General features: G+C 40.1%; 1 protein-coding gene across 1 annotated transcript in view; it reads left to right on the forward strand.

Annotated features, from left to right (window-relative positions):
- LOC126108298 (uncharacterized) overlaps positions 1–22,628 on the forward strand; it is a 535,066-nt gene that overhangs the window by 141,601 nt on the left and 370,837 nt on the right. The window contains exon 8 of the mRNA XM_049913520.1: positions 16,280–16,452. Within this exon, the coding sequence (XP_049769477.1) occupies positions 16,280–16,452 (173 nt within the window). The remainder of the gene's footprint in view (positions 1–16,279; positions 16,453–22,628) is intronic.

Below are 22,628 nucleotides of genomic sequence, written 5' to 3' on the forward strand. Positions count from 1 at the left end.
TCTTTGCACTTTTTTAATGTCATCCGTCAGTCCCACCTGATGCGGATCCCACACCGCGCAGCAGTACTCCAGAATAGGGCGGACAACCGTAGTGTAAGCAGTCTCTTTGGTAGACCTGTTGCACCTTCTAAGTGTTCTGCCAATGAATCACAGTCTTTGGTTTGCTCTACCCACAATATTATCTATGTGTCTGTTCCAGTTTAGGATATTTGTAATAGTTATCCCTAAGTATTCAGTCGAATTACAGCCCTCAGATTTGTGTGACTTACCACATAACCGAAATTTAATTGATTTCTTTTAGTATTCATGTGAATAACTTTGCACTTTTCTTTATTCAGGGTCAATAGGCACTTATCGCACTGTACAGATATCTAAATAATTTTGCACGTGGTTTTGATCATCTGATGACTGTACAAGACGGTAAATGACAGCATCATCTGCAAACAATCTAAGACGGCTGCTCAGACATCAGCCGAGTCCATGCCACGTCGTGTTGCAGAACTTATGTGTGCTCGTGGGCGCCCTACACGATATTACGCAGGTGTAGCAGTTTGTTTGGCTCTTCAGTGTATGTCCACAGTAATGCAGTGTCTTAGGTGGCGCGCTCACCTGACTACAATTTATTTCATGATCACCTTTTTCAAAAACATAATCCGGTACAGCCTTTCTGTCGGTGTGTCCCAAGCGAATATCAACACTTCTTTTGGTTGTTCCAACATAAACCTTAACGCAACTACATGGAATCCTTATCGAGGTAACGATCGCTATGTGTATCTCTCCTACCCTCCTATATATCTTCTGACCTGAGGTCCCATCTTCAATGTTATTACTGTAAGATCCAAAAATTAAGCAGTCCATTACTCTATGTGTCCATAGTACACCGTGTGTTCGGATAAATACTATTTAAATGCTACAAGAAACCATTCAGTTCCTCTTCACAGTGAGTCCATATCACAAAAGTATCATCCACATGCCGATACCACTTCAAAGAACTTTTACTCGCTGACTGCAGCGCCTGCTGTTCAAAAAATTCCATAAAAAGATTGACAACAACCGGACTTCGAGGGCTTCCCATTGCTACTCCTTCAATACCTTGGTAGAACTCACTGTTATACTGAAAATAAGTCGTGGATAGGCAGTGTCGAAACAAGGCTACTATACCAGTTGTAAACGTGTGAGCTATGGAAGAAGGAGCTTCGTCAATCGAAACCATGGTGAACAGGGATACCACATCGAAACTGCAGTGATGTCACTTGGGCTGATAGTAATCTTCAGGTTTTGGATAAATTGCATAGAATTTTTAATGTAATGATCAGTTTTTCCGACAAACCATTCTAACAATGCCTAGGAGCCAATGGTCGGCTCACCGCAGAAAATGTTGCCTGCAGCTGTCACCGAAACGTCAGGCGGAAGATTTTCTACCGTTCGGCCACGGCCTCTTTGCCCATAAGTTTTAATTAATGCAATGAAGTTCTTCAGACATGTTCAGGATATGTACGTGGAAATCTGTGGAGAAGAAGAAGAAATGGGCCGTTATTCACACGAAAACTTTCGGAAAAGATGTTAAACATCGTTCAGCAGACAAGATCGCACAAAATGTTTTTCATTCGACACTACCGATTTCAGAAGTCTTAGCTGTCATCTCCATGACTTAAATTTTTTTTGTATTAAAACATATTCATTTTGTGTTGATCGTCATGCACAAGAAGTTTCAACGTAAAATCAACGTCTTTTACTACAAGACTTTTACTACTAAGACTCCCGAAACCGGTTATCTTGAATAAAAAAATTTGTGCGTTCTTGGCGTTTGAATGGTTTTTAACAATTAAAACAGATCGCCCTTCGATACTCTCAATTTTGGAAAAAGGTAGAAAGCCTCAATCCGAGGTTGACTTTGAAACATTCTGCTGCCTTTATTACTTCTTTTCCGCGATGGAGTCAACAAGAGTGAAGTAATATACAGTAGCTCCAGGCGTATACATATATCACACAGCCTGTCAGTTCTCCCTTAGCTCACAGGCTTGGGAGAAAACACCAAAGAACTTCTCAGACATATCTATAACACCGTAATAGTTCAGGTTTGTTCATTAGGAAATGTTACAGGGACGTTCAGTATGTGTAAACCGATATCTGTAGAAAACAAGAAAGACGGTATGTTGAAACTTTCTAGCAGATTAAAATTGTGTGCCGGACCCAGACTCCAACTCGGGACCTTGGCCTTTCGCAGGCAAGTGCTCTGCCAATTGAGCTACGCAAGCACGACTCACGCCCGGTCCTCACAGCTTTACTTCTGCCAGTATCTCGTCTCCTACCTTCCAAACTTCAAGACTTCAAGACGGTATGTTACTACACAAAATCTGTGGGGCAAAAGCCGATTATGAATAAGTGTGCTAAGTTTTTCACGTATGTTCATGTAGACAGAAGGAGTAGGATAACAGAACGCTGGTCACGTAAAAAGGACATAAATGCAGTCAGCTCCCCTTACTAGGAAGACTTGTGAAAAAACAACCAAGGGCCTGTGGTAGATGTTAATAACGTTGTGACAGTTCAGCGTCACTGAAATGAAAAGGTTGCAGCGGCGGTCACCATATATAAGTGAAATTTTCTAAGGCAGAAGAAAACTTGACATTTCACTTACAAAACTTATCTGAGTGCCAAACGTGGCCCGGGTAGTACTTATTTCAGTTCTATTAGTCGATCTCCTTCCCCCCAATTTCTCTGACCATCTTCCCACCCTGTCTCTGTCTATCTCCTCCTCTTTCCTTGCTATATCGATCCCTTTATGACCCTCTGTTTGTGCCGTCAATGACATCATTTTGTAGATACATTCAACAGTATTTGTGCATACTGTCTGTGAATACGTTACACATAGAGGTAATATCAAATAAATTGTAAATTCAGACGTCATGTACGATTCGGTACTTTCTCACGCATCTACGTTTTTATGACGTCATATGTCCTAACTTTGTGCCGTATAATGTCACCATTTAGCACGTATATTCGGTGCTATATGCAAAAACTATCTGTAAAATGTGTCGCGAATATACGTAGTAGTACAGCAGTAATGAACTAAAACGTCGTGCCTGATGGCGCAGTTTTACTGTGTGAGCAGCGAAAACGTAATGAGAGGTACACTGTTTTCCTTTCGTCATTTCGTGGGGATTTTCGTACACGTTTGAAATTGTGTGTAAAATTTGTTGAAAATCGGTAAGCGATCCCGTACTAGACATTGCGTATAGTACCATAGTATACATTGTACAGGGGATGGGCAAAGTAATGTGAACACTTTACTTAGTTGGGCGATGGTTTATTAATAAGGGTTGGACCCCTATTTGCCCGTAATAGAGATGTGATTCTTCTTGAAGTACTGTCATATAATGATTGCATAGTCTCTAGTGGAATGTTGTGCCACTCTTCGATCATAACCTCTTGTAACACCTGTAGTGACGAGGGGGGCGGCAATCTGCTGCGTAGTCTGCTCTCCAATACCGCGCACGAGGGTTCCATAATGTTCAAGCCCGGGGACTGTGCTTCCCAGACAAGACGCTGCTGTTCTGTTGCATGCTCCGCGATTCTACCGTCCAGGCTGTGTGAATGGGTGTGTTGTTGTCCCGAAATATGGCATCATTGTTGAGGAACAACCTTTGAATCACGGGATGCGACTTATCACCTAAAATGTTCACATAAACGTTGGCTGTAACACGGAGTTTGAGAGTAATGATGGGAACAGCAGAATGGAATGATATGGCAGATCACAACATCACACTTCCACCTCCATGCTTAGCCGTTAGAATTAAGGAATCTGGATTGTAGACTTCTTTTGGTGTTCTCCAGACGTAAACCCGGCCCAGTGTCGGAAGTAACTAAAACGTTGACTCCTCGGACCATATGACGAGCTTCCACTGATCAGCGGTCCAGGATTTATGCTCCTGACACCTTGTTTTAACCCTTCTGGTCCAGTGAGTTATTAATAATAAATGTAAAAATCATGCACGATGCATCTTAGTGTCTACAACGTCGTATGTCCTGAAATGGGTCGCGAATAGAATTAGAGATAAATGATTAGTAAATTAAAACGTAATGCCTGATGCGGAAATGGAAACTTTTTTTCTTTCGTCATTACGTGTGAGGGATCAGCGGGATTAACTTTCGTATGTCGCCAAGAACTCATGTTCTCAAACAATGGATGAATATAATCTATGTATCTGCGCTTTGTGACCTAGACTTATTTTTCCGTCGCCTTTGATGGGTATAGGTGGCTCTTACGCCCACAGCGATTCTTTCCAGACAGTAAATGATACACTATGTGATGAAAAGTATCAGGACGCCTGGGTGAAAACCACTTGCAAGTTCGTGGCCCCTCCATCGGTAATGCTGGAGTTCAATATTGTGTTGGTCCAGCCTTAGCCTTGTTGACAGCTTCCACTCTCGCAGGCATACGTTCACTCAGGTGCTGGAAAGTTTCTTGGGGAATGGCAGCACATTCTTCACAGGGTGCTGCAATGAGAAAAGGTATCGATGTCGGTCGGTGAGGTTTGGCACAAAGTGGGCGTTCCAAAACATCCCAAAGGTGTTCTATAGGAATCAGGGAAGAACTCTGGCAGGCCAGTCCATTACACGGGTGTTATTGTTGTGTAACCACTCCACTACAGGCCGTGCATTATGAACAGGTGCTCGATCATGTTGAAAGTTGCAATCGCCATCCCCTAATTTCTCTTCAACAGTGCGAAGCCAGAAGGGGCTTAAAAAATCAATGTAGGCCTCTGCTGTGATAGTGTCACGCAAAACAAGAAGGGGAGCAAGCCCCCTCCATGGGAAACACGTCCACACCATCGCCTACGAATTTTACTGTTGGCACTACACACGCTGGCACATGACGTTCACTGGCCATTCGCCATACCCTGCCACCGGACCGCCACATTGTGTACCGTGATTTGTTACTCCACACAACGTTTTCCACTGCTCAATCGTCGGGTGTTCACGCTCTTTACACTAAGGGAGGCGTCGTATGGCATTTACCGGCATGATGTGTGGCTTATGAGTAGCCGCTAGATCATGAGATCCAAGTTTTCTCCCCTCCCGCTTAACTGTCATAGTACTTGCAGTGGATCCTGATGCAGTTTGGAATTCCTGTTGATGGCCTGGATAGATGTCTGCCTATTACGCATTACAACCCTCTTCGACTGTCGGCGGTCTCTGTCAGTCAACTGACGAGGTGGGCCTGTTTGCTTTTGTGCTGTACGTGTCTCTTCACGTTTGCACTTGACTATCACATCAGAAAAAAGTGGACGTAGGGATGTTTAGGAGTGTGGAAATCTCAGGTACAGACGCATGACACAAGTGACACCCAATCACCTGACCACGTTCAAGGTCCGTGAGTCATGCGGAGCGCCCCATTTTTGCTCTCTCACGATCTGAAACGAGTACTGAGGTCGCTGATATGGAGTACCTGGCAGTAGGCGTCACCACAACGCACCTAATATGAAAAAAGTTTGTTTTGAGGGGCTGTCCGGATACTTTTGATGATCTAATGTATGTGTACCAAGTTTGGTTGAAATTGGTCCAGTGGTTCCGGAGAAGATGGGGAAAATGCACATACATACACATGTAGATAAATTTTTATAATATGTGTGAATATCTTTATTGTGACAGGATTTTTCTGGAATACGCTGTCCCTAGCTACGCTAAAGTTACCAGTGAAAATTCCATAATGAATCCTCAGGTAGTTTTTGAGATTAGAGTTCAGGAAGATAGACGGACAGGAAGGTCTTAGTAAAACTTTAAATCGCAATTCTTTTCCGTAATCTGATGATGAACTAAAGTCTGTACGGTACCCAAAAATTTGCTGAAACGACTTAGGAAAATCACATGAAAATTTGTCTAGTAGTTTTGTAGATTAGTGTGTTCAAAGACAAACAGATAGACACCACGGTTTTATAGATTTGTTAGTGGTACACAGGTTGAGTTATGTAAGACCGTAACACCCCATTTATGAACGGCTAGACAAATCGAAGCGCGTTTTTCGGCAAATGTGAGACCGTCGAGGAGAAAGCATTTATTTCGGTCAATGTTTATAGATTTGCTGTCAACGGAGAATTAGAAGCAAGTACTTCTTTTCTAATTCGGCATTTCCTGTCGGAAAGGACACAGTTCATAACAACTGCCTGGATTCCTGGAGGAGAACGGAAGCGATATCTGGCGTTTCCCAAGGCACGGTGTTCTTAGCGTATATAAATGAGCTAGCCGACTTTCTCAGCAACCGCCTTAGATTACTTGCAAATGATACTGTCACTTACTGTCTAGTAAAATCATCAGAAGATCAAAACTGACTTAAAAATGATTTAGGCAAGATATCTGTATGGTGCTAAATGTGGCAGTTGACACCAAAAAATAAAAGGCGCGATGTGACCCAAACGAGCACGAAAAGTAATCTACTAATCACAAAAATGTAAACGCCATCAGTTCAGCTAAATACCTGGGAATTACGTCTACTAACAAATCGAAAGTATCATACAGACAGTGCTGTAAGGAAATCGAACGAAAGATTGCGTTTTATTGGCAGAACACTTAGAAGATTGAAAAAAATCCAATAAAGAAGCTGCCTATAGAGGAAAGGTGCCTAATATGAGACACAGTTTTGCAAACCCATTTGAAAGACCTAAAAGTAAGTGCAATTGTATTTTTATGATGGTAATAATATCTTGGGTTATTTAATTTTATCATGGAATTATCGTATTTGCAATCATAAACAATCTTTCAGAGTAGTTATTAAATCTTCACAAACATGGCATTTCGTAGAAATGAGATCAAGGTTTCCTAATCTGAGACAGTAACAGGATTTTGATTTAATTATTTTATTACGGAATAATGACATATGAATATACAATTTTTAAATTTTCATTCATTTCTGTTATCCTTCACTCATTTCACACTACTTAGGTTTATATTTACGACATCTTGGGCAAACAAAATTGTCTTCTGTAACACGGCAATCTTCATGAGCCCAGCGATAACATCATGCACTGTGCCCATTTCTCCCCGTGTTTGTCTTCAGAAAAGCGCCCAGTACAGAACAGACACTCTGCGTCATCGTCATCACTGCTGTCTGAATCCCCACTGTCATCAAGATGGACATCGGATGCGGAGTCACTAGACGATTCTTTTGCTTTAGGTCAACGATTTGAAGATTTTCCACTCTTCTCCCCAAATAACTTTCTGGCTGTTTTCTTAGTTTGAACCTCTGATTTCTTCTGTTTAGATTCTTGAAATTACTTCACATATGGAGTTGAAGTTATATTTGACTATCTCCAGGTGGTTTTTCGATGTGTGGGAGGGGCCTGATGTCTGCCGGGCTGACAGCTTGACCATCACCATCAGTGGTTTCATTTTCGGTTTTGGCATCCCTTTCTTGAAGAGCGGCAGCACAGCGATGAATTGAAAATTCATGTTCCGCGAAGATGTTAGCGTTGCATGGGATGAGACCTGTTTCTCTGAAGGCATTCACAGATGCTTCCATTACTGCTGCTCGGTTGTAAGCTGCCCCAAATAACCTGGCTGTTAATAATGGGATGATAACACGACCTGGGTTACTTGCCAACCACGTTTCCATCTCTCATGCATAGTAGGTTTTCAAAGGCCCCATAAATCCGACGTCAAGTGGCTGCATTTTATGCGTCAAGTGAGGTGGCAAACATACAATATGAACATTGTTTTCGCGTGCTTTGTCTAACACATCGAGATTCTTTGTGTAGGAATAATGACCATCAAGAATCAAAATGTCAGGTCCATTTGAAGATGGCTCGACATGACTCACATGATCAAACCACTGAGTAAATATGAGTTTGTATCCAGCCACTTGGATGACAAGCTGATATTGATCCTGCAAGTGCACCGTCCATCAATTCCTCCTTCATATTCTTCCTTGGGAAGACTATTAGTGGTGGAACACAAGTGCCAGCTGCGTTCATACACGTTACAACTGTGGTGAGATTTCCCCTTTCTGCTGAAGTCAAGGCAGCAACTTGTCTCTTCCCTTTCATAGCAATAACCTTGCTGTGTTTCTGCTGTAGTTTCGTCAACATTGAAGACTCGATGCTGGTTATGGTTGACTTCAGATAGCACAGATTCGTAAATATCAAAAAATCTCCCCACATTTTCTGGAGTTAAAGCTTTCACTCTTGCTGCTGCAAGACCCTGAGGAGTTCTCATTGATTAAATGGGAGGTCTGTTAAGGAAAGCTTGGAGCCATTCCTTTGCTGCTGAAGCCTTTTCTTAATTGAAGGGATTCTTCAGGCTATTCCTGACAGCTAACTGGAAGGCCATGCTTCGTATGTCCTTACATTTAAGAGCATAAAATCGCTCTTCCATTGTAAGGCAGTATTTCACTTGCCAAAATTTTACTACAATAAATGATAAAATATTGTTATGTCATGATGATACTGCGTAAATTACACATAACAAATCGTGAGAGAACGAGTTCCCCCAATATGCGAGAGGTATCGCAATATGCGACACTGTCGCGTATTTGGATCCCCATACTATCGCATATTAGGAATTTCGCCGCGCACTTGCTAACAACGTTCGTTGGAAAATGAACCTATTTGTCAATTATTGTAGGTAATAGCGTCACAAATAACATCAATAAAAGAGTGCAGTAATATCCACTCACCATTAAGCTGAAATATTGTCTTAACACAGATGTCGCAAAAACTCCAAACACAAGAAATTTTGTATCAACCTCTAGGTACTGTGTCCGGCTCAACTAAGGCATCCTACTCGCTGTGTCGCCGCCTGGCACGCAGTAGACGTGTTTAAGAAGCTCTCCGCCAGAGTGCAGCCCCTAACATGAGCACAGTTGGGGTGTCTCATATCAGGGAACCATCGCATAGTAGCCACCTTTCCAATACTACGCTTGTGCGTGCCCAGGGTACTACTGTGCGATATGGAATCCTTACCAGACGGGACTGACGGGGAACGTCGGAAAAGTTGAAAGAAGTGCAGCTCGTTTCGTAGTACAGGGGAGGGAGTGTCACGGGCATGATGAGTGGGCTCGGGTGGCAGTCATCAAAGCAAAGGTATTTTCGTCACAAGAAATTTCAGTCATCGACTCTCTGCAACGAACGCGAAAATATATTTTTGACTCACACCTACATTTGAAGAGACGGCCGTCGTAATAAAATAAGAGAAATCAGGTCTTGCAGGCAAATATTTAAGTGTTTGTTTTTCCCGCGCGCTGCTAGACGGTGGAACGGTGGAGAAATAGTCTGAAGGCGGTTCGATGTACCCTCTATCAGAGTAGTCACGTAGATGTAGAAGTTCTAGCAAGGAATACAACTGTACAATAAATATCCGAAGGAAACTGACTCGATTACCAAAACGAACTGATTTTAAAAAGGCAGTTAGAAAGTACCGGTTGAGTAACGTATTCCGCACAGTAAAGAATTTATTGGCTTGCGCAGAGTAGAGGTATGGTAGAAATTGTGTAAGGTCCGTTTAAAAATGTTTGCGATTACATCGAATAAATGCCTGAAATGGGAATTCATACTTTATTCGAACCGTCGTGTAGCGTGTTATATCTGGTGTGCTTACTCTGTGTTATTGTTTGAAAAAACTTTATACGAACTGATTGGGCAATGCAGCTCACAATACCAATAAAGAAATACAGTCACTGCAAAATACATTCAGCCCCTTGGGCACTGAATCACCTGGCCCTGTTCAAAACTCAATAACTTTTGTCTCTGCGCACATAACAAATAAACTGAACCGACTTACCTCTAAAGCAGCAACGGAGTAACGCGATATATTCTGATCCCTCATAAAGAATTATAAATATGGTAGCTACAGGTTTAGCAGTGTGCAGTACTGGCCATAAAACCTTGAAATGCACATGAAATTCTTCTGGCTGCTAAATGAAAACATTTAAGGAATATCCAACTTCTCTAAAAAACATATGACCTACCCAGGTGGTACTGATTGTGGTGAATGAATAACACAGATTTTTTTAGCAAAATTATATTGCAAGTTAAGTTTGTCTTTTCAAAAACATCTGATTACTGAAGTTACATTACTCACAACTGATTCGCAAACAATGAGATTTGAACAGCAAGTATCGTCTAACGTCACTAATCCTATATAAATGCAAATTACATATAGCTCTGTTAATAAATCTTAACAACATTACGAAAGTGAAATATCTAACTAGCCTTCTTATAAAATGTTAACTTATACATTCTGGGGTTATTCAACAACTATAAATTATCAGCCAACTTATCTACACTAACGTGCTGGCAAAAACAAACATCACAATTATTTAAAATCTTTACCTTACGTGCATGAAAAGTTTTGCTTCCACATTCAAAAACAGTGACAAGACCTACATCAATCTAACACTTGGTGGCTTCAGACAGCACACCACAGAAACTGCCTGCCCCATCGTCTTTCGCTCACAGACAGCTGCCTATAACTGTGTGCCAAGCGCTCTCTTACTCCAACACCACAGTCTCAGACCAGGAGCGGTATCTTTGGCCCTGTGGTCGTGCACAGTCGGCTATCCGATTTATAAAGCCTACAAGAGATATACCTAGTTTACAGTATCAGAGTTTCAATTTGGTTTCCATTGACAGCTTTTCATATTCGGGTGCCACATACAAGTGTGCCACAGTAGACTCCTTTCAAATTTGTAAATAATAACAACAACACATTGTCATTCCACGTTACACTTCGACTTACTCTTAAACCTCTGCAATGTGTGATACTTAGATTTTAGCCTCTTTCTGAGCTTACTATCTCACTCATTAAACAGGTAAATTGACCAAAACATCGTTGACATGGCCTTGATCCATCATGATGATATGCATGGAATTTCAGCATGAAATAACGTGTAAAAATTGTGCTGTGATATGTTGTGAGGAGTGAGTGGATATTGTAGCAACAACGTTTTACTATGTGAAATAAAATCTTTGCAAAAACGTACTCTGCACTGGGTATAAGCTGAATGAGGTTACTCTGTTTCAAATTGACTGACCTTGTATTTGCAAGGATGCAGGCTCCAATCTTCATCTGGTCCTGATTTTCCATGGTTTCTTTACTTTACTTCAGACAAAAGAGGCGATAGTTCCCACTTTGTCCAGTTCTTGTCACACTACACCTGTAGGTATATACGGTAAATGTCTGAACTATCAGTTGTGTTATTGTTATTATTGTTAAATTGTAACCTTATCAGTCTCCTAAAAATGATCCACGCATTACTGAACGTGCTGGTATTACTACTAATGCGTAGCACATATCTACCAACACTTGGGAGAGGTCACCAACTGCATCTTCCTGCGTGAAAGAGTGAGTGATTTGCAATGTTTCCTTTGGCATGGCACTGGAAGTCATCTCTTGAATAGACTGTAATTTGAAAACCATTTACTGGGATTGTATACTAGTATGGCATCAGTATAGCCGGAATTATAAAACCGCACAGTTTCATTTTTCCTCCTCTCTTACACTCTCATGCTCATTAATTAAGGATAATGCTGATAAATTGTGAAACAACACTCTGGTGGGAGTTTTCGGGAGTACATCACCTCGCGGTATGAGCATGCGGTGCATTTGACCTCCGGTCGTCGCACGGTGGCGCTGGTAGTAGTCCTCATACGCAGGGGTGTGTTGGTGCATGTCAGAGTACGGTGCAGCGAGTAAGTGTGCATACGTTTTCCGACGTGCTACTGTTGACTGTGTGTTGAAAATAGCTCAAAGAATACATATTGATGACGTTATTAGGGGTAGAATACCAGGGCGACTGGTGGCTGATCAAAGACAGCAGGTCGTAGCACGGGCCCTCCGTGTGCCACCAAGTGTGATCTCAGGTTTATGGCAATGATTCCAGCAGACAGAAAACGTGTCCAGGCGCTACAGTACGGGACGTCCACAGTGTACAGCACCACAAGAAGACCGATATCTCACCATCAGTGCCTGCAGACGGCCACGTAATACTGCAGGTAGCCCCGCTCGGGACCTTACCACAGCCACTGGAACAGTTGTCTCCAGACATGCAGTCTACAGACGACTGAGCAGACACGATGTATTCGCCCGGAGACCTGCAAGGTGCAATCCACTGACCCCTGGTCACAGGAGAGCCAGTAAAGTCAGGTGTCATTGGAACAGTGGTCCTAGGTTATGTTGACCGACGAGTCCTGGTATAGTCTAAACAGCGATTCTCGGCGGCTTTTTATCTGGCGTGAACCTGGAACCAGATACCAACCCCTTAATGTCCTTGAAAGGGACCTGTATGGAGGTCGTGGTTTGATGGTGTGGGGTGGGATTATGATTGATGCACGTGCACCCCTGCATGTCTTTGGCAGAGGAACTGTAACAGGTCTGGTGTATCGAGACGTCATTTTGCACCAGTATGTCCGCCTTTTCAGGGTGCAATGGGTCCCACCTTCCTCCTGGTGGGTGATAACGCACAGACCCACAGAGCTGCTATTGAAACGGAAGATATCAGGCGAATGGAGTGGCCTGCCTTTTCTCCAGACCAAAACCCCATTGAACACGTCTTAGATGCTCTCGGTCGACGTCCTTGCACATCTTCAAACCGCTTGAACACTCCAGGAACTTCGAGAGGCACTGCTCGACCACCTCATCCAGAGTATGCCAACTCGTTGTGAGGCCTGAGTACGTGTGCATGGTGACCATATCCCATATTGGTGTCGGGGTAAATGCGCAGGAAACAGTGGCGTTTGGTAGCACATGTGTTTCGGAACGGTTTTCTCAACACCGTGGAATTCCAGATCTGTGTAGTGTGTGTACCCTATGTGCCTATGCTATTAGCGCCAGTTTTGTGTAGTGCCACGTTGTGTAGCACCACATTCTGTAATTGTCCTTAATTTGTGAGCATGAGTGTATTTAAAGCGATGCCAAAAGTCGTACTTAGGTGTCCATGTCCCTTGGAACATCCGTTCAATCCGTACCATTGCTCCTGGGTGATATACACAAGTATATTATTTTTCTGCTTTGAGTGTGAAACAAGTTTAATTTTCGTGACAGCTGCCGTTCCACAGTTAGTTACGTAGAGCAGTGCCTTGTTTGCCATGCTCCAGTCGACCCCTCGCTGTGTGGCGTAACTCGCGCGCCGTTACTACTGCAGCGTTCACGTCTTATTGGTTTCACTATTTAGCCTGCCACAATATCACGTGCTCCCATGGCACGCTGTGTTGGAGGCCCCTGTAATTTCCAGATGTACCAATTCTCGACGCCTCTGAGCTCCGTAATTCACACACTGCCGCTCTCTAGCGGAATTAGCGTCAGATCTTACAATTGTTTACAACACTTGGCTTCATATTCATATTAAGTGACCTTGAACAAGACATGTAACTGCCTGGATCCCAAACTCGTAGTCCTCTTAAAGGATCACAGGAAAACATTATTTTGTCCTATTTAAGATTAGAAAATTGTTCTAATGGCTCAAAGAAACAAAACATATGTAACAGGAAATAAGAACAATACATTCTAAAAGATGGTGGTCTTAATTGTATACACTGGCAGTGTCCTCTATCACAACATAATACAGTCGGTGACGAAAAAAAGAGAGAAAAAAAACGACAACGATGCACCACGAAGGAATTATCCGAGTGGCATGGAAACGGTAGATGCGATGTAAATGTACAGGCAAATAAGTGACTACAATTCCAGAAAAATAGGATGATTTATTCAAGAGAAACAACTTCAAAAACTGATCGAGTCAATAAGGCATTGGTGTACATGTGGGCCTTATGCAACTGGGTATTTGTCCTGGCACTCACTGACAGAGATGTTGGACGTCATTTTGAGGATATCATACCAAATTCTGTCCAATCAGCACGTTACATGGTAAAAATCCCCATGTGGTTGGAGGGTCGTACCCTTAATGGCCCAAACGTTGTTAGTTGGGGAGAGATCCAGCGACCTTGCTAGCCAATGTAAGGTTTGGTAAGCACTACAACCAAAGGGGTCCTGCTACGACGTAAAATGATGACCCAGACCGTCACTTCAGGTTGTCGAGTCATATGGCCGCTGTCTGGAGTGACTCCAGACGTGCTTTCACTGGTCATCAGGGCTCAGTTTGGAGGGGGACTCATCACTGAAGACAGTTCAGTCAATGAGATTTCAGAGTGAATGTGCGCAAAGCCACTGTAAACGGGCTTCTTGGTGTACAGAGGTCATGGTAGTAGGCCTAAGTGGTGCCGTGAGCTCAGCCCCCTTTCTGTCAGCCACCTATCAGTGGTACTTGAGGTTACTGAGGCAGCAGGTGCACATTGGATCAATGATAACGTTAAATCTGGGGCTAAGACGAGTGTTCAGTCCTCTTGTTCTGTTAGTTCTCTAGGCCGACTGCTTGCTTTTTGATGTCATGTTCGCCTGTGGTTCACCCATTTCTGCCAACATCATCGAATAATGCCATCACTTCTATTCAAATGTCAAACGATTCACCAATTACTCCAATCAGGTTCTTTGAGCCCAGCCACACGTCCTCTCCAAAATGCTTACATCTCGCGTATATTGTCCACACATCTGTCGGCAAGACATAATTACTGTCCATCTGAGTACACGAAATGAAATTCGAGAAGATCTTGTACCGTGGTATCAATTACTCCCCTATTTGTTATGCTTGCCCACAGCACAATGATTCTGCACTGCAGTGTCACATATCCATCCACTGGCAGCCAGAGTTTACTATTTTGTATTTTTCATCAATACATGTATGAATATAAATTTGTAACCTATTTGTATAGCTCCTTGATGGTGCATCATCTTCTTTTCTTTGTCCAACAGTGTACAACAATGGAGACAAAGTTCTTAGCGTTTATACTTTTATACTTTAATCTGTACTTTCACTCAGTGTGTTATTTTTATTGTAATTGTTTTGTCTTACAATTCAATACATTATCATTATTATTATTATTATTTCTATTATTATAACTATTATTATTATTATTATTATTTCAATGTTAAGATCAATAAGGCTTCAGTGACATAGTTTAAAATTTGCTTTATATTTTTCTTTGTCCCCATAATTTTAGTTCCTTTCTACGATATCAAATGGACATGCAGAATGTGCAAACTATTGCAAGAATGTACTAGAATAACTGAATATACTAGTGATTAACTTATAGTGAAGTAGTCATGAACAGGACATTTTCATTGTTACACTGTTTGAAATACTTTGCCTAAATGCCCTGCCTCCTCTTATTACAGGTATTTAACCAGCTCTGACATTTATTATTGTATCTTTCATAACTTATGCTTTCCACTGTATTTACTTAAACATATTTCATTACTCAGTATGTTGTGAATGCTTATATTAGGCCGAATCTGTTGTTACATGTGAGAAGTACTTCATTTTTTGATAGATGTAGAGCAACTAATTATTTTTAAATCAGTCTCTACTGGCAGTAAACATTAAAACTGTTCAAATTATGTCATATTATTCTACTGAAAAGATCAGCTGATGAAACAACAAGTCAATTTGCTTGAGTGCGTTGAAGTAATTTGTATGTATGTGATAGTTTTTCTACAAAGAGACAGGTAAATTACCCAGATCTTCAGATAGATACAAATGGAAGAAGTACTGTAAGGGAACCAAGAGGATATCATTTGCTTGGATGAGTATGGACTCAAGTGAATTAGATTTGTACAGTGTTTACTGCGCCTGCAGACAGAACATACTAAAGTTTAATATATCTATAGATGAATTATTTTGGCCTCTAGTTTTCAGTTTCTGATGTTACTTGGTTTCTGTCATGCAACTTTCGCAAAATAAGTTACATCTCAAATACCCTATCTCACTAATTCTTTTAATTTCCTTGCAAAAATTTAATAACCTTTATGTAATTACCAATAGTAAGTGTAATCCTAAGCCTCTTAAACGGAGATATTCGTTGTTTATTGACTGAGATACCTTTCGTTTTCATTCACTGCCTCTCATTCTTTTTCTGTAGAGTCTCAAACTGATTTTAACAAATTGACATTTGCTATGCCCGTAGTTTCAGTCTGTCAGAGCTTAATATTTATATCTCTAATTTAATGTTACATATTTCCTCTATCTGTCAATTCAGTCAGCTCATTTTTGCATCTGCACTGCCTTAATATTACAAATCCATTTGTTTTAGTTACATTTTTATAGTTCAAATAATACATATTTCTACAACTCCCTCAGCTGTTGTATAGTGTTACCGTTATGTCTATATCTGTGTTGTTTGATGAAAGCCTGTAGAACATGGAAAATGTTTATTAAACAAGTGCTGTATAATTACAGGTTTCAAATATTTAGAAATTGAAGCTGGTTGGAATGTTGGCCATTTAACAATTCCTGTTTCTTCATTACCTGTGGGTGAAGATTGTTTGTCTCTGACACACAGTACACCACAATATGGTTCCCTGAAGGTGGGCCTCAATGAAGAATTAATTGCTCCACAGGTTACCTTCAAGGTATGTGAATTAACTTTTTTCTAGCGTAAGGCAGGTTTCTTTTGTACTGTATTTATTTTATTTGAATGAATCATGCTACATTCATTTTAGTATTTAAATTAGAGTATCATATTTTATTGTACCAAAATTTGCTATAAGGCTTGTAATAGTACAGAAATAGTGAAACATAATTTACTTGTCTACTTCTTCGTGGATCCTTCATATTCGTGGTTCTGATATTGGACATGAACTTTTCCATCCTCTTTCATAGCTATCAACGAAATAATGTCCTCATGTTTCTTTAAAACAACCTGAGCAGTTGGAAATACCCACTTTCTCATAACTCCATCTTATGATTAGCTTCTCTCCTTTGTGAAAATTTGGGAATGCAACTATTTGAATATGGTCATAACGGGCAATTATATGCCATACCTATGATCAAAGTACACTTATATGCCTCAAGAAATAATACACACTTTGCACAGAAACTATTCTTGTACATTGCAAAAATCATCATAATCACATCGAAATTATTAAATTTCTGAACACTTAATGAAGAGACTGTAGATGTCTTTTGTCATTAGCCATGGAAATCCCTATGAGGAACATATCTTACTAATGATAATAAACATTTTGGTTTCCTACATTAACCAAAATTTTTAATTCAGTTCTTTGATTTGAACTTTATTTTCAAATGTAAACTGTTTTCAGAGGGAAAGTTTCTTTTATAGAAGTGGTCTTTGTTGAAACTTGTTTCCATTAATAATACACTTCGAGTAGGTAGCTCTACCTAAGGATAAAATTTACTATGCCCTGCACTGAGTACTGAATATAAGCATGATAGTATCCCCTAAGCAACCAATTAATAAAAGTCCCAGTGATTAAACACCTATGTGAAATGCTGAGTCAAGTGTTATTATGCGGCACATCATACTTCATGTATTGTTATGAATATGGCAACACTTTTAAAGCAGATTCCAAAATCTAAAAACTTTAGACATGGACTTATATGTAAAACCAAAGCAAAATAGGCTTATTTACTGAAATGATAGTTTTCTCTATTGGTCGCCAGCACTGTTCTCACTCTGTATTTTTTCTCTGTGTTTTGTGAATTTATTTTTCATTTTTGCTGCTTTCGTTTGGCATATTCTTACGGATTTCTCCCACGTATTCTTCCTGTGTGATTTCCATTATTCTCTATATTCAATGGGAATGGCATCAGGAAACTACAACTTCCTTCAATTAATAAATGGATAAAAGTGATGCAAATGGCACTGCTCTCATTAATATGTTCACTGCATTCATTCTTGGCATTACTCTTTGTGCTGACAAAACATTTGTATAAATTAGCCTACAGCGACCACTTATGAGCCATTAATACATGTCACACGAAACTATGACAGTTATTCCAAAATATCAGAGCTGTGTACATGACCTTCAGTGGTTTCTACATATTCTAAATTTATATCATACTCTTCACAGTGAGCACTACTAGCTGTATGTTGTCACATCTGAAGTCCTACAAACTATACAGCTTACTTCAAGTTCAAGCTAATCCCTTAACTGTTTTCTAGCCCCATAGAATGCAATCGTGAAGTGTATGAAGTTTTATCCATACATTCATTCAAATGTCATCTCAACTTTATACCAATCTGGGTGGCTGATTACATAAATTTACAGTCAAAGAACTCACTGCATTTCCCTTCTGTTTTAGCATGCTTTGTTCAAACCATTCGCAGGCTCTGTAACTGTGACATTAGCCTCCATCATGCTACATAAATTAACCCATTTCTATGTTTCTTACATTCAAGGTATATAAAAAGGCAATGAACGAAAATAATCAAAATTCAACTCTTATTAGACAGTATACAACAATTCAATCTACTGTCTTAAGACACAGGGTGGTATCCATCATGAAGATGAATCCACATAACCATTGTTGTTCAGAAACATGTAACATGAAAGGTTACAACTTAATACAACTTAATACCAGTCTGGGTAACTGATACCTTAAATTCACAGCCAAACAACTCATCACATTTTCCCTTCTGTTTTACCATGTTTTCTTCGAGCCTTCTGCAGGCTTCCCTCTGTTGTGCATATCCTCAAGCTCTGTAAATGTGACTAACACTTTAGCCTCAATAATGGTACGCCAGTCAACCCATTTCCATGTTCCTTATATTCAAGATATTTGAAAACCCAATTAACAACAGTAATCAACATTAAGAGGTCACTGAACAGATTATAACAACTTAATTTACTGTCTTAAGACGGTTCAAAATGGTTAAAAAAAAAATGGTTCAAATGGCTCTGAGCACTATGGGACTTAACATCTATGGTCATCAGTCCCCTAGAACTTAGAACTACTTAAACCTAACTAACCTAAGGACAGCACACAACACCCATCCATCACAAGGCAGAGAAAATCCCTGACCCCGCCGGGAATCGAACCCGGGAACCCGGGCGTGGGAAGCGAGAACGCTACTGCACGACCACGAGATGCTCTTAAGACATGACATGCGTGTATTATATGTCACATATATCCTGAAGATAAATTCAGATAACCATGGTTCTTCAGAAACAATTAACATGAAAGTGTTGGCGATTCCTAAAGTTAAGAGACTAGTCTAGCAATCTCTGGAATCCGTCAATTGACTCTCTAATGTTGAAAAATTTCTAAGATTTCATAGTGAATGTGGGGTAATGAAACTACATTCAAAGCAGAGTACAGTCGTGATGCCTGCACCTAAAATCGCCTACTGAGTAATAAAAAAAATTAAAAAATGTATTTCATTCCTGATACATCCACATATACAAGAAGTACTTTCTAAATGGAACAGGCTCCAGCTGGGTGCCACCTGTTTTATATCAGTGGCAGACTTCTAAACACTCGTGACTCACAAGACGAATAGTGTCGTCCTCTAAGTAATTCTGACTCTGCAGATACTCGTACACTTGATACAGCCTCCATTTTCGTTCAGATATGGTAGGAAATGACGTTTAGAGTAATGAATATTTGAATACTTGGGCTAAATTACCTAGTCAACTTCAGTATCAGCTCGAGATGACAAGGTACTGCTTACAGTCCATCAATAGATAGGACAGGGTCGTCTCTAATAGACCTTCTTGGTCAAACAAATACTTCCTTAGAATGCAAACATTAAAATTCACCTTCACCATTTCTTCACATAGAGCTGTTTAGCAAAACATGCAGCATTTTACAACTAAAAATAATAATTAATTAAATACTACAAGTAATTTTTTTCTTTTTTCTAGTCATTGGTGTAAACTGCTAGTCTGCTAGCTGTCTGTGAGTTCTGAAGTAACCTCTGAAGCTGATCCAAAGAAAAAATCACTACTGCAGTATTATTGCATTTTTTTACCATGAAAGAGATGAAACAAAATAAAAATTTAGCTCTTTATCTTAGCTTTCTTCATAATACGATCTCCCAAATGTTTTTCACATTCACTACATAACACTACTTCCATGTTGCAAAATTTTAACTTGTTTTGCAAAACTATGAGCACTCAGTTAGGTGGTGGATTGGCTAATTCTCTAGATTCATCTCAGTGACGACTGATCCTCAAATCCTCATCGAGTCAATGTAATTAGAAATTCTGTGGTTTCAATTAAACGATTAAATCAGATTCCTTGACTGTTTATTAGAAAAGGGTCAAATCAGATTTTTATCTGTATTCTTGTCCCACCTTAGTTGGTGCATCATCTTAAATGACCTCATTGTTAAGCATTTCGTTCACAGTTAATTAAACCTTAACCTTACCCACGAAACATAGTTAGCACATGCAAAGATGTGAGAACAAATAATTTGTTTACAGTCTTAATGCTAAAAGCTCTGAGTGAGACAAGTGTTTATGTTCCTTTTTATTAACCATAGGGTTCATTCAGCAAGGATGTGATAATGTGTGCTGTGTCTGGAAGTCATAGCTTTCACCATTTTGCTTCTTGAGTCTTTTTTTAAACTTACTGTCCTTTCACCTGCATAGAAAAGATATATCCCAAAATCTAAATTGTATTGCCGCTCACCAATAAATTTCGGTCCTTTCCTATGTGTACGTCCTTAATCTATTTTTTTTTCTCAGGCACATAAAAAGCTATGTGCATCCTGATAGGAATGCCAACTTCACATCATCTTTTAGCTTCAGTTTATGCAACGTTCTTTTAGAAAAAGACTGACTTATACAGTCATCCCTTTCTAACAATGGTAAAGCGAGAGAAATTAATCTAATTTTCATGTAGGTAGAAGCATCATTTGACAAGTCAACTTGAATTTCATCTTAATGGGTTTCATTTGACACTGCAGGTAGAATTAATACTATCGAAACGTAAGTCTAATGAGGTAATGCGAAGAAGTTCAGGAAAAAACAAAAAGTTAAGGGCAGTGAGATGAAATTTGTTACACAAAATAAAGTAAACTTAGTGAGATGGAATGTGAGGGACTTGGACAATAAGAAGCCGGTAACAGAGTGAACAATGGAAGACTGATTTATTACCGCAGTAATAATAACATATGCAAAAATTAACAGAAAAGATTAATATGATTACGTAGCGGACAGGAACACAATTAAGTGTAGCAGGATTAACAGATTAGAAGTGGACATAGAAACAACAGAGTTACAGTTTTGCAACTTTTCTGCACGCAACATTGTTGGTAGGCAGACGATAGATAAGTTTCGTACTGAGGTGTAAGGGGGGGGGGGGGGGGGGGGTCACACTCTCACATAAAGTAAAATCCCTGTAACTCCAAAAGTTGAAGGTACGTGTTTCCCCTTTTTGTTTTTAAATGAGCCATGTTACAGACATGCAGCATTAAAGGAAATCAGAATCGAACAGGTGCTTTAAATGTCCAATAACTGCAACATCTACATTTACTCACACACTCCACACACTACTATGAAGTGTATGGCAGACGATATTTCTCTTTGTGCGACATATGTATGTTGTTGTACATTCCATTCACGTATGCAGACTGGAAAGAGTGACTCGCTGCTTAAAGTTCTTGCGTGCAATATATATTCAAGCCTCAACTGGTCTCCATTATGCTCTTTTGCGAGCCTAACAAGTGTGTACCATTCGTGCTGGCTTTAGTTTTATACAGACTGTATCTCAAGTTAGTTTCATTTTGAATGGGTCCTGCACAAATGACAGATATTATTGGATGCATCTAACAAGTGAACTATAAGCAATTTCCTTGGAAGACTAGCTGCATTACCCTCTCAAGCAGCTTGTAGTCAAGTTGCATGCTTATGGAATATCGTCTCAGTTATGTGACTGGATTTACTGGAACTGATTTCCGGTATTCCCCAAAGTAGTGTTGTAGATCTTATTTTGTTGCTTATCTACGTAAACAATTTAGGAGACATCTGAGCAGCCATCTTGGTTTCTTTGCAGATGATGCTGTCGCTTATCGTCTAGTAAAGTCATCAGAAGTCCAAAACGAATTGCGAAACGATTAGAAAAGATATGTGTATTGGGCGAGAATTGGCCGTTGATCCAAAATAATAAGTGAGAGGTCATCCACATGAGTACTAAGAGGAATCTGTTAACTTCGGTTGCAGGACAAGTCAACCAAATCTAAAGGCAGTAAATTCAATTAAATACCTAGGAATAGCAATTACGAACAACTTAAATTGGAAAGAACACATAGAAAATGTTGTGGAGAATGTAAACCAAAGAATGCATTTCATTGGCAGAACAGTTACATAACGTAACAGATGTACTAAAGACACTGCCTACACTACACTTGTCCGTCCTCATTTGGAGTGCTGCTGCAAGGTGTGGGGTTCTTACTGGTTAGGATTTCCGGAGCACATCGAGAAAGTTCAAAGAAGAGCAGCCCGTTTCGTATTACTGAGAAATAGGGGAAAGAATGTCACTGACATGATGCCGGATTTAGTGTGGATGTCATTAAAACAAAGGCGTATTTCGTTGCGGCAGTATCGTCTCAGGAAATTTCAATCACAAACGTTCTCCTCTGACAGCGAAAATATTTTGTTACTTTGTTGAGCCGACCTACATGATGAGAAACGATCACTATGATAAAATAAGGGAAATCAGAGCTCACACAGAGAGATACAGGTGTTCGTTTTCTGGACGCACTGTTCGATATTGGAATAACAGATAATTTTTGTGAAGGTCTTCCTACACTCTCGATATAGCACGAGTATGTCGGCTTTTT

Source organism: Schistocerca cancellata, chromosome 11 (assembly GCF_023864275.1).
Source record: "Schistocerca cancellata isolate TAMUIC-IGC-003103 chromosome 11, iqSchCanc2.1, whole genome shotgun sequence".
Classification (NCBI taxonomy): domain Eukaryota; kingdom Metazoa; phylum Arthropoda; class Insecta; order Orthoptera; family Acrididae; genus Schistocerca; species Schistocerca cancellata.